Source organism: Micropterus dolomieu, linkage group LG07 (assembly GCF_021292245.1).
Source record: "Micropterus dolomieu isolate WLL.071019.BEF.003 ecotype Adirondacks linkage group LG07, ASM2129224v1, whole genome shotgun sequence".
NCBI classification, from domain to species: domain Eukaryota; kingdom Metazoa; phylum Chordata; class Actinopteri; order Centrarchiformes; family Centrarchidae; genus Micropterus; species Micropterus dolomieu.
In genome coordinates, this window is record NC_060156.1 from 18,653,420 (window position 1) to 18,666,277 (window position 12,858).

Below are 12,858 nucleotides of genomic sequence, written 5' to 3' on the forward strand. Positions count from 1 at the left end.
AAATAGTTAGCGAAATAGTTAGCGATATAATGAAATATGGTCTACATTGTTTTGTTATGATGTAAGGTTTGTCCTCCAGAAGTTATTTTTGTTCCGCAAGACTTCCTTGACAGAAGATTGCCCATTAAATAATGAAGATGTGAAACTCTACCTTTACCATTTATTTTGCGTGCACTGCTTTTGGACAGGCAAGCACTTTTCACACGTACACATTTAGCCCCTATCCTCACTCTGATATCAGATGCTAGATTCCACATGTATTGCATCAGAGTCTTGTTATGTCGAAATCGACGAAAGATGAGAGCAGAGTAACAAATATCATCCATATGAGCTGTTGGGGGACTTGGAGAAGAGCATGAGAGAAATGGATGCAAGGATAAGGTCTAAGTAAAAAGCAAAGGGTGAGAGAGACAGAGCTGTAATGTTAATAGGAAGACTGGTGTCAAAAGCCTAGTTTTATTTAAGCTAAAGTTTAGCAGTCTAAATTAGTTTTGGCCAGTATGCAAATGACTGTCAAGGCAAGGTGAGAAGAATTTCCTTGTGTGGTTCTTGTTAAAGCTTAAAAGCTTTGGGTTATTTACAAAACCTCAGGTCTCTGATTAGCATCTTCTGTGCGACCTCATCAGGAGGTCTGCCAGCCAGGATTGGCTTGACTCAAACACGTCAATGTGTCCCAGTATACTGTGTGTTAGGACACTATACCACACAATACAATGCATGATGAATAAAGCAGGCTTGATTTTAAAAGAGCTGTAACTGAAACAAGCCAATTTAGCTTAACTTTTTCTGCGAGCTTAACTGCGATTTACTGCCAGACACCAGAGGTCAGAACATAGATCATATAAAAAAAACAAACCTTTGGTTTAACTCTAACAGAGAAGAGGATCAGCTGACATATGACAATACTCACACATACCCACACAAAGATATTGCGGCCTGACTCAAATCAAAACCTACATACTGTTATAAATATCAGATTATGTGTAACTGTTTCTGGCCATAATAAAGTACACTAAATGAAGTAGATAATTTTGGGTGTGCATCATTTTAAAGGAAGACAAAAAGTTGATTTACTGATCCAGATGTCATGAGTTTGTGTGTGCGCGCGCGCTTGTGTGTAGTACACCATGCCTGTCACAGGAGTTTCACAGTTGCTTTGCACATACATGGTTGTAAAATTCTTAAATAGGTAATCAGTGTTGGCCTTACTATGCGACCAACACTCCTCCTGCTGGTGATACTCCATCCCTGCACTTCAGCATGCCTAAGCCTTAATAAAAAGGTAACTGTCCTAACAAAAGCAAGGGAAGCCAAATAACAGCAACCCCAACCTCACATTTGGCAAGTTTGTAAATCAGATATTTAACGACTTAATTTTCTTTAGTTCACTTAGCCAGTGTAACATATTAAGTCCCTGGATTAGCACAAACAGCCAACAGGGCAACAAGTAGGCCTAATTGAATACAAAGTTAAAATGTTAGGAAAATGGACAGAATGGCAGAACAGCAGAGTTTGGGAAGCCAATACATTTGTAATCAGACTGGTATTGTATTCTGCCTCTCTGCTAGAGAGTCATTCCAATATAGCCTGCTTGTTCATTTTGTTCATGCAGCCTAAAGTCACCATTGATTTAACAATAACACATGCTCAAATTGTGGCTTTAGAAAGGAAGCTGCAGGCCTCCAAAACCAATAACTGCTACACGCACTCTCCCTCCCACACCACTCCCCAAGATCAGGCAGTAGTACATGTCTTGAGCTGAGTTATTGATTGTTTAAACAAGCACTGAATTGATTTCATGAAAAGTGTCATTGTTTTGTTTTTATAGAAGCACATGACAAAAATACCACACAGTATTTTTCGGGGTTGGCGGTGGACCTGCTGGTATTTGGGACATGTTTGGTTGCAGGAGAATAAAATGTATAATTGGATAACCCTTCTGTACAGGCCTCAGAGATATCTTTAATCAGACTAAAAGAGTAAACTGTGGTGGTAATTAAGAGCTTTTGAGGTCATTGCCCACAAAGTTTAAAACTGTTGTGTAGGAACGGTGCCAGTTTAGACGATTGAGAACATCACCCTTAAAATCTAATAACCAAATCTGAGTGCTTTTTGTCTGGAACTGAAACGATCAACCAGTTCCTGGAGCCAGTCGATTGATCCTCATTTCATCCAGTCAGCACCATTGACCATCTATTAAAACCCGTCAGCGCTATTGATAATCCATTAAAGATGACCAGGCGGCTCCATTTCCCCACATCTGAGCCCTCTCCAGAGCCACTGCCTTTCATTGATCTGTGGTTATCTGAGCTGTGAGCTCATAGCCCGTGTATGCGTCCAATTTCCGCCCTGTATCCACCATGGCATGTATGATATTGAGGGTTAGGCTTATGGGACACTGGAGATATTGGCCTTCTCATAGGTCAATGTGTGCTCTCCTCAGGCAACACTTTGGACTTATTGAAACATCTTCCGGCAATATGCAGCTAAATCAGGTGCTTCTCAGTTTGAGGACAGCAAACATGGGGGGAGAAGGGGGACTGGAGCACACTGATTAAGTGAAAACTATGCATGTTTTGACATTACTCTGTCTTCCTCAGAGTCAGAGTGGATAAAGACATAACTGCAGTCAGTGTGCTACAGTCCCTTTTTCCCCTTTTAGACTTAGCTTGGTTTCCTCTCTTCTGTTTAATTTATCTGTATGGATGAGTTAGCCTCTGTCATCTTAGTCACAACCTCCATTCATTCAAAACGTCTTTATTCTTGACTAATATATGTATGTTGGTTCTTTCTGGGTAAAATAATTGCCAGTCCCTGATAGTCATTTATATTACAATTTAAATTGAGTCGATTGATTTTTATATTGCCTATGGTATTGCATTATGCATCAATCTGTAAATGCTGAATTATATGAGAAGTATTACAAAGTACTGAAGAGAGATTTTCTTGCCCTCTCTGAACTACCACAAAACCTTCACAATCCAATGCCATTATGCAATATAAAGAGGGGTGACAAATTAAAGAAAAAATCCTGAATGAATGAGTGTAGAAACATGTAGGTGTACAATTAGGCAATGCAATTAAGAGATCAACAAGCAAGCAGCCAACAGATTTTGGACCGAGACGGTGCTCTCATGTTATTAAATGAAGGGATATCTGTGGAAAATGGTGTTCATCCTTCCAATAGAGTTCAAAGACTTGTAGAATCTATACCAAGGAGAACTGAAGCTGTTCACATTACTAAGACATTTTTTAATTAATTAAAATCATAATTATAATCAACATAATTTGCCACCCATCTTATGTCAGGTTGACTGCTTTAATTTATCACCAATCAGGTCACAGCATCATCCTCAGCACTGTTTGCTTTTCATTGGAGGTGCACTGCATGTGTGATCAAGCAGTATATGTCTGTCACCATGCATTTTTTTTGCCGCTTTAATAAGTCAGGTACTAATTTCAGACAGATTGCATGTGCAGATTGGATGACTTTACATAAATTGGGCCCTCGGGCCCCCGTAAATTTAGAGCTCCCCTAATAAATGTTTATGTTTCGACAGCATTTACAAAGATGGAGGAAACCACAGCTAATTGTCAGTCCACCCCCAATCTCTGAATGACCTTTCTGTGTCTGTAGGTGTTCTCTTATCTTGTATACAGTACAGGGAACTGAAACTAACAAAAAACAACATAACTGATGCAAGTGGACTGTTCAGAATGAAAAGGTTAGTTATACTACCAGGCCTATCATATCAGGTTAAACTGTTTGCTCACCCAACTTAAATCTATTTCCACTTACCTTTGGTGGCATTTAGCCATGCAACCATGATTTAATTTGGCCAGATTTTGAGATTTGATGTCTAACATTATTGCCTCCACTCCAGTGTAATAAAGTTGAATTAATTACATGGTTTGTCCTAGACATTTTACCTTGCTTGCTGTAAAATATTTTCTAATTGGTTACAATCTGTGTATCCCTCTTACACTCACACGAGCTGCGTCCATGATGATAGTTATATCTTTAAGACAGATAAGTAAGTACCATGCTATTATAAAGCACACAAGTGACCCATAGCCAGATACAACTGGGTAATACCAGCAGCAGCAGGAGGGGGAAAAGAACACTTACCTACTGCAGGACATGTGGACCTGGACTGCTTATTTATCTCCAGCATGTTTGCATGATGTCCTCCTCACCTCTGCAATTAGTCCTCCTCCTTCCCCTGAGTTCCCTGGTCTTTGGCACATGTGTCCTCCCTACAGTCTACTATGAGAGTGAGAATTGATGAGTACTACCAGAGAAAGAGAGAGAGAGTGGGGCTTGGTTGCTTTGGCCGATCAATAGTGGGTGTGGTCTTTCAGCAGATGGAGCTATGCCTGGACAGGTGACTGTAACAAATAAGGATGAAGGTCTTGGAGTAAGCGATGAGGTGGAAAAGAGGTGTGCAAGGATGAGAGAGCATGAGTGGACTTGGATCCCTCATCCATCCTTCGCATTGCCTTTTCTTTTATATGGTCCTTGACTATAATGGCCCCAACGGAAGAAGGGTGTGATAATAAAGATTGGATGAATCCATTTGGAGAATGGAAATTAGAGGACATGGCAGAAAATCTGGTGTTGTCTTTAACACCAGTATAATACATGCAAACTACTTTTGCAGTGTTATGTATTATGAGTGGTTCGTCAAACCGAATACAAACTGTGTATAGCTTTACATACATATCTATAAATCTCTATATAATCTTTAAGTTAACTGAATCATTATAATAATAGAAGTGTTAATTAATATAATATAGCAAGCAGTGGTGGCTTTGGAGACATTTTGCCAATGGTTTGTTGACACCTGCGATTCTTTTCATAATGTCATCACGACGTGTATAGCAGAGCATTGTGGTATTCTTAGATGTGAAAAGATAAATTTCCCCCTTAGTTGCCTATTTCTTGGAAAATAATGATCCTTTTTCATCTTTACGCCACATAGGCATTGAAGGGGTGTATATACCAAGATAGTTCATCTAGTTAATCTTAGCAAGGAATGATACTGAATTTACCAGTTAAAAACCCCTTATGATCTCAGTACAGAATCTGATCTCAAATGCTTGTAAACTTAATATCTGTACTGATTTATCAATTTTTGTATTATAACTTTCTTTTGAAAAGATTCTCATGGCAATGGTTAACCTTTTTTATTGTTTATTTATATGGGGATCCAAATATAAAAATAAAAAAAAAAGGTTAAGCAGGACTCTCACCCTAACCCTATGTGCCTACAGGACTTGCATGTTTTGTAAATGTGTATAGATAGTCTTAAAGACCTTTTTTAAGTAATAGATGAAATTATCTTTTAATGTTTTTATACAACATCATATGTCTCTATATTTTTCAATTGTTTAGCCAACTATACATTTTTTGAAAAGGCTAAATTAATACACGCCCATGTGTCCATTTCTTAATAGCCCCTTACTTTTAGGTTGTCCTCTTTTAAAAGATCGGAATATTTTTGGGACAAACTTCCAAAAATATGGATGTTGATGTATTGTCTTAACTTTTTTTAAATTTTCAGTGATTGTGGTGAACTCAGCTGTATCCTTGTAACTTGTTGATCCTGTCACTGATTGTGGATTACCTTCCAGTAGAGGATATATATATATACTAAAATATAGGGATGTGCGATCATATTCTCTTCAGTAGATATCGGCACTGACAGAAATTCCTGATATTTAAGTCTCAGATTTCCAACTCGGAGGCTGACGTGACAAGTTTTTTTCAACCTTAGTTCTTGAAGCTGATGCTTAAAAGGACAGTTCAACACTAAACCATTTACGGTAGAAAACTGTTGTTGCATAGCTCGCTAGGGGTTGAGACGCAGAATCTTGTAGCACTTCTGGCCACACCCTCAACCAATGAGGTCACAGCAGTTGTTTTCCATTAGCAGTTAATGATATAATACCTCTTTTGATGCCACTGATTGGGTTTTGGCATGAAGTACAACATGCTTAAAATTTCAACCCGCAAACTCTGGCTCTCACAAAGACTTAATTTCATAAATAGAAAATAAATTAATTTGTCCACTTAATAAGAAATGGAGGGCATTTTTGGCCTGCCTGTTCTTTGATATTGAAGCTATACAACTTTAAAGCAAAAGTACCAGTGTTTTATAGGTGCACTTTCAGGAAGGACAACTATAATGAAACCCTCAGATTTATTGCATAGTTCACTCTGGCATCTGTTTTTAAAGCTAAAGTATTTTGAACAAGCACGCATATATGCCAGAGGGTCTGAGCATGACCTCATAGCATGAGGCAAGAGGTATGCACGAAGAAGTGGTAGCAACAGAGAGGCTAAATATAACCAGATGCTTGGATTGAGGTCTGCTGCATTGTTGTTATCTATGGGAAAGTTTTTGTGTATTTCTACTTTTTACAGAAATGCACTGCCTGGTGAGCACTCGCATCTGATGAGCAGCCTAAACAGACTGACACATAATGTGCAAATGCCAGATCTCTGGTTCAGGGGTTACTGTGCTACTGACAAGTGTGGAAACAAGATTCTAACGCCATAAACTTTTATCCATATATGTCTGTTTCTAACATGGCATGGAGGTCAGGCATATTTGTTAATAACAAAACCTGAAATGTGTTCTCAGATCTGCTTTGCCTCATATTAATAGTTTCTTTATCTTGCAGAACTCCCAGCTGCAGTAAGTTAATCCATAAATGCAGAATTGTAATGAGGAAATGTCCCTCTTCTTTATTCAGATGCAGCAGAGGAGGAGGAGACGCAACAAGAGAAGGAGCCAACAGAAAAACCAAAGGCAAAACCAGAGAAAAGGAAGAGTGTAACAGAGAAAACAGTTAAAGCCAAGAAGAAGAAAAAGAATGAACAGGTATTAATGTTGTGTCTTCACTGTGTAAAATCTGCCAATCCGAAGTTTTTTCAGGATCTTATTCTGTTTGAACAGATATCAGGAAATGTATCAGTAATAGCACAAAATCTGCCTCTAATGCTTCGTGTGTCGTGAGTAGTAAAATCAAACAGTGTTCAATATGCCAATGTGATGTATTGGTGTCTGTTTTAGAGCTGAAACAATTAGGCCATTAATTTGTTAGTTGATCAACAAAAAATTAATTGGCAACCTTTTTGATTATCAAAATGCTTTAACTGTGTATTCTTCATGTATTATTTTCACAGAAAGAGTGTGTTGTTCCTCAGATAAAAGAGACCGAGGGTGAAAAGTCAACTGAACATAAAAAAAAGAGGAAGGTGAGTGCGTTGACACCTGCTGTTGCAAACCAGTACAACAGTCACTGTGCTTAGTGAATGTTACTGAACATGACTATATTTTGTTTACCAGAAGAAGAAGACAATTACAGATGTGTTGTCCTCTTCGGAGCCAAAACCAGGCTGTCCAGCTGACCTGCAGAACCTGGTTACGCAGTACTTCTCAGACAAGCTCTCTGTGATTGAGCAGGAGGAGCTGAAATTGCAGGGTGAGTGCAGGGCAAGTCCCCTTTAACTTGAAACTTAGTCAATATCTGCTGATCTGTTGATTCACCAAGGTCACCGTCTGCCCTTCTGCATCTCCCAGAATCCGGCTTCCTGTCCAGTAATGACTTGACGCACACGCTCTCCTCGTATCTGAAACAGGGTGAGAGATGTTCTAAACTCAAATCTTCAATGAGCTGTTTACTTTTGAAGACTGAACTGTTTTATTTCCTTTTTTCCCTGGTTTTTAAAGTTTGTCCCAAGTGGTCAAAGATTCAAAAGCAGCATACAGAAAAGAGTTCTGTGGTTCTGCTCATCGTCTGTAGCTCTGCTCTCCGAGCCATTGAGCTCATCAAGTAAGTGACACACCAGTGGAGTTTGCTAAATTTCCTGCATTGCAACTTTTTAATTGGGTTTACATGCGTGCTGTTTGTGTTGTGTTGTACCCAGGCAGCTGACAGCATTCAAGGGTGAAGCCAAAGCAATTAAGCTTTTTGCGAAACATATCAAGGTATAAGAGATGACCGGTCATTATGATGCATGTGGTTTGTGCACTATGACAAGTTAACTGTTGTCTTCGTGTGTCTACAGATAGAGGAGCAGGTGAAGCTGCTGCAGAAGGGTGTCTTCCACATTGGAGTTGGGACTCCTGGCAGGCTCGGTGCTCTTATTGAGAAAGGTAGGTGTTGACACAATAGCCCTGCTGCTTAACTTCAAAAGCATTTAAGGTCTCATTATTTTGTGGAAACTCTTTATTTTTCTCCAGAGGGTTTAAACTTGCAGGCGTTGAGATACGTGGTCCTGGACTGGAACTGGAGGGACCAGAAGCTCCGAAGGATGGTGGACATTCCTGAGGTGAGTTACTGCCACCTGGTGGACGGAAATTATCTTTGACTGATCACACTGAATGATTTTATTAAATGTTTGATATTTTGAGGATGTTTGAAGTCCTCCTCCACTCAAAAGTGTGTTTTTACTTATTGTTAATTCACTTGGATGTTTGCGCTTCCCTGTGCAGAATAATGAATGTGCACAGTTTGATACTAGCATGCTGAAATTCATCTGCCGAGAGGGGAAAGTTTCTTCTAGTAGTTCAACTTTTGAAAGAGAGAGGGGTAGATTTCAAAATTTCTATACATTTCTGTGTTATACATCATGTGCATGTCTATTTCAGATCAAACTGGACTTTATGAAGCTGCTGGAAAGTGGTATCCTGAAAGGCTGTAAAGAAGACAAAGTGAAAATTGGACTATTTTAACTGCACATTGTAATTTTTACTGTGTGCTGATAATCCACATGACGCAATGTTTTTTAAGCTACATACTGATGTTCCTCACAACACGCTGAGGGGCCTCATCCTGTTTGTATTCCCTTTGTGTCGGTTTGAAATCTGTGCTTTTACTGTTCTCAGAGGCCGTGTCAAATGTGTGGTGGTTGTTTGTTCGCTCTTGTAGTCCAACGCGATGTCCCTGTGTGATGGATTGAATAAACGGACTCAGAATGAAACCAGCATCCTTCTGTTTGTTTAGTCTGACCCTGGGAAGTCCCTCCTACTGAGAATGTGAGGTCATGAGTTTACTTGCCCACCAGGAAGTCCCATTTATCGTAACATGCTTTGATAAAGCATTTGAAAGCAGCATGAAGGGGGCACAGAACCAACAGATTATCTCCCACAGCACATTTGAAAAAATATGTAAAATACACATCTGGGTCATTTTGATGTGAATAACGAGAAACCCGTGTTGTCTCGTAGGAAGGAAGCAGAAAAGAAGAACCAAACATAATCACAAAGAAAACTGGAAGTAACAGAAAGAGGTTGTTAAGTAAAGGATTGTGGTTAATAAGTAACGGGCCACAAAGGTTTCCGCCACCCTGCAAGGCCTGCTGGGAAAATTTCTTGGCAAGCAGAGGTGTGTGTGTGTGTGTGCAGGGAGATATCGCTGAAATAAAAAACAGGAAGAGGAGATAGAGCAGCGCCTTCTCTGAAATACTTTTTGGATCTCCAGCTGTCAAAGTTCCTCTTCTGTCCCTTACCGAAGGTCCCTCTCATGGGCAAAGTGAAGGGCGAGTCTGGGCGCTTTGCTCGGAGGCCAGACAACTCTGCTTTCAAACAGCAGAGGCTACCTGCCTGGTCTCCCATGCTAACAGCTAACACTGTGCTGCCTTTCTTCTACTTCATGGCTTTGATATGTATGCTACTGGGAGTATGGCTGCTTCTTACAGTGCAGAGCACACAGGAAATAAAGGTGAGTGTGTGTTTGCTTCTGAAAATTGCACTTAGTTGTTTTTTTGATCTGTGGAAATATTTTAGTAACACACAAAATGTACGTGTGAGAGATGAAGAGAACGCATGTCATTGTGTGCAATAAAAAAGGGAGGGACAAAGAGAAAATATCAAAGATTATGCTTTGAGTTAGGTAGTTTATTCACAATTTATTATACTCTAATGAACTCTCTACTGCCTTCTCAGCTGGACTACACAGAAGCCGGGACGTGTGATATATGTTTTGAAAAGCGTAAAAATGTGAGCTATGCGGCACAAACCTGCAGCTGCAAGGTGGTGTTTCCCATCGAGAAAGCATTCAAGGTAACCATCTCTTTAGTGTGACAAAATAATCTGAGCTCGAGTTCCATGTAAGATTTTCTGGAGAACAAGTATGGTTCAAAGCTCTGAAAAAGCTTGGCCCTTGAGTAAAGATTATTTTGTCAAACTACTATATTCCAAAGTCAGGCATCAACTTTCACACCCAATATCCAACATGCCCTATTTCCAGTGCTTTCATTTCTTTGTCAGCATTTGTGTTTGCACACCTATGCTGATGATATGTATCCTGCTGCGGTTCCAGGGAGATGTCTTTTTCTACTATGGCCTCCAAAACTTCCATCAGAACCTCCGCAGATACATGGACTCCAGAGATGATGGACAGATGGTTGGCAGGAAGAAAAACTTAAAGGTAACTCCAGTAATTTATCACTGTAACATTGTTAGGACACTTTATTTACTGTCAGTATAATAATATTCACGTGGACAAAAAATACTGCAAGTGACCCTTTCAGCCCCAAGATAGCTTTGTTTGAAACTGAAGTGGTACACTGATTTGTTTTCTTTTTAATGCAGAGGTGGACAAACTAAGACGAGGTCTTTTGCTTAAGTCAAAGTAACAACACTACATCGTAAAGATACTCTTTAACAACTATTAACAGCAAAGTGTACGTAAAGTATCAAAAGTAAAAGTAGTATTTATACAGCAGCGATTATTATTGCATATTATAATTTTTTAATTATTTTTACTGATTTAATTACTGTGTAAGCAGCATTTTAATGTGGTAGTGGGTGGAGGTGAAGCACATTTTAAAAACTACACAAAAATACGCTTACACGTACCATAAAATTGTACCTTTGTATAGTGCTTCACTAAATCTACTCAGGACACCACTGTTAAATAATCTTTCTGAGTGTCTCCATTAACATTGTTTCCTGACTAGAACCCGAGTTCATACTGCGAGCCATATGCCAAAGACCAAAATGAACTCCCTATTGCCCCCTGTGGCGCTGTGGCCAACAGTATCTTTAATGGTAAGCTCCACTAATGACACATCAATCATCACGTCCATCTTCTACTTTCCCTCTTACTGGCCTCTTAACTCCCATCTGTTCTCCCAGACTCCTTTTCTCTGACCTATCACGGCTCCAGTGGTCTTTCAGTGCCGGTTCCTCTGTTAAGGGAGGGTATCGCCTGGTATACGGACAAAAATATCAAGTTCCGCAATCCAAAGATTGATAACTTAACACTGGCTCAAGTTTTTGAAGGTAAAATTGAATGAAACCTTGATCAAGCACAGTTTTTTTTAGTCAGTACTCCAGTATACCAGATATCATTTATCATGTCTGTTTTGTGATTGCTACATAGGTACAGTAAAGCCTCTGTACTGGCAGAAGCCTGTGTATGAGCTTGATACCCACAACCCGACCAACAACGGCTTCATCAATGATGACCTGATCATATGGATGAGAGAGGCAGCCTTCCCCAACTTCAAGAAGCTCTATGGAGTTTTATACCGAGCCAACAATCCCTTTACTAAGGGTCTGCCAGAAGGAAATTACAGCATTGAGATATCGTATAGTATCCTTTCACTGCTATGTTTTTCATGGGAACTTGTGTGGGTTAGAATAGGTTACACGTGTCCCACTGTGTGCACTTGTTTCCTTTATCTTATCTGCTGTTAAACACAAGCATATGGAGAGACTATTTTAAGATTGCAGGCCTGCTATTTTCCATCGAGCTCCTCTTTGTGATCACCTATTTTCAGCCTTGACCTCTGCCTTTCCAGACTTCCCAGTGCAGTACTTCCAAGGCAGAAAGGAAGTGGTGCTGACCACACTGACCTGGTTTGGAGGTCAGAACCATTTCCTGCCCATTGCTTACCTAGTAACCAGCAGCTTGATCCTACTGATAGCCGTCACCCTCACTGTGGCCTGGTTAAAGTTCGGGAAGAATGGGAATAACATGGAGGAATGAAGCATAAAACGTGCTCTGGGATGGTGAAAAACTCACAAGCAGCTGAAAAGTGATAATTCTCGCGTTGCTTAGGAGCGGTTTTAAACAGATAACAAATCTGAAATGACAAGAACATTGTTCATTTGATACAATACCACAGCAGCATGTGTTGGAAAGCCAATGGAGAATCAAGTTTGACATCTGGAAATTTACTTTCCCTATCAACTAAATGATCCACATGTGTTACGGCTTCTATTGCGATGATGTTGCTCTGAACAACACACTGAAAGTTGGGGGTATTAGAACAGGCTTCAAGCTTTCTCTACATCTCTTAATTTTAAAGCACACCATTTTGTCTGTGCACTGTTAATATTTATGAATATAATTATATTACTTTAACATTTACTAAAATCCAGTCATGGTGTTGAGGCTGCATTTCACATCTCAGTAAATGTAAAGTGGAAAAACGACTCTTTAATAAAGTGTAACAGAAGTACACCATCTGTGAGACAATCCCTGTAATGCCAATTATTAAGATTGAATAAAAGGTGACATTTTGTGGACAAGGATTTTAATTACAGCACAGTTAAGATTAGTCAGTGTAGCTTCAATGTCAGCGTCCTTATATGGAACCACAGATGCTAAATGCTATTTTACCTTATAACAAGACCTGAGTGTAGAGCCATGCTAGCACCTCTGTGCGGCTGTGCTTGGGCACAGCAGTGCATTGAACTAAATGCCAACATCTGTATGCCTAACATATTGATGATTTGCAGTATAACGTTTACCACGTTGACCATTTTAGTTTAGCATGCTCATGTTTGCTAATTAGCACTTAACACAAAGTATAGCTGGGGCTGACGGGAGGTATGT

At 39.7% G+C, this 12,858-nt stretch overlaps 2 protein-coding genes across 7 annotated transcripts in view; both read left to right on the forward strand.

The window, feature by feature from the left end:
• cmss1 (cms1 ribosomal small subunit homolog) overlaps positions 1–8,992 on the forward strand; it is a 30,819-nt gene extending 21,827 nt beyond the window's left edge. For 3 of the 6 annotated variants that reach the window (XM_046054679.1, XM_046054684.1, XM_046054683.1), the window contains 9 exons: positions 6,760–6,887; positions 7,193–7,264; positions 7,356–7,491; positions 7,590–7,649; positions 7,740–7,842; positions 7,937–7,997; positions 8,078–8,165; positions 8,253–8,341; positions 8,661–8,992. In XM_046054679.1, the coding sequence (XP_045910635.1) occupies positions 6,760–6,887; positions 7,193–7,264; positions 7,356–7,491; positions 7,590–7,649; positions 7,740–7,842; positions 7,937–7,997; positions 8,078–8,165; positions 8,253–8,341; positions 8,661–8,744 (821 nt within the window). In that variant the 3' untranslated portion in view covers positions 8,745–8,992. The remainder of the gene's footprint in view (positions 1–6,759; positions 6,888–7,192; positions 7,265–7,355; positions 7,492–7,589; positions 7,650–7,739; positions 7,843–7,936; positions 7,998–8,077; positions 8,166–8,252; positions 8,342–8,660) is intronic. The other 3 variants (XM_046054680.1, XM_046054681.1, XM_046054682.1) reach the window with 3 other exon arrangements.
• A 393-nt stretch (positions 8,993–9,385) lies between these two features.
• On the forward strand, positions 9,386–12,543 carry tmem30c (transmembrane protein 30C). Its single transcript, XM_046053759.1, has 7 exons — positions 9,386–9,732; positions 9,957–10,073; positions 10,333–10,440; positions 10,973–11,063; positions 11,151–11,297; positions 11,398–11,610; positions 11,819–12,543. Exons 1-7 carry the CDS (start codon positions 9,535–9,537, stop codon positions 12,004–12,006), a joined length of 1,062 nt encoding a protein of 353 aa, XP_045909715.1. The 5' UTR covers positions 9,386–9,534; the 3' UTR covers positions 12,007–12,543.
• The last annotated feature ends 315 nt before the right edge of the window (positions 12,544–12,858 follow it).

What these genes read in the sequence shown, in the direction of transcription:
- tmem30c (XM_046053759.1), top strand. Translation starts at nt 9,535, where the DNA reads ATGGGCAAAGTGAAGGGCGAGTCTGGGCGCTTTGCTCGGAGGCCAGAC. An exon ending in GCAGGAAGAAAAACTTAAAG is followed by an intron (nt 10,441 to 10,972) that starts GTAACTCCAGTA and finishes TTTCCTGACTAG; the next exon opens with AACCCGAGTTCATACTGCGA. An exon ending in GGCCAACAGTATCTTTAATG is followed by an intron (nt 11,064 to 11,150) that starts GTAAGCTCCACT and finishes CTGTTCTCCCAG; the next exon opens with ACTCCTTTTCTCTGACCTAT.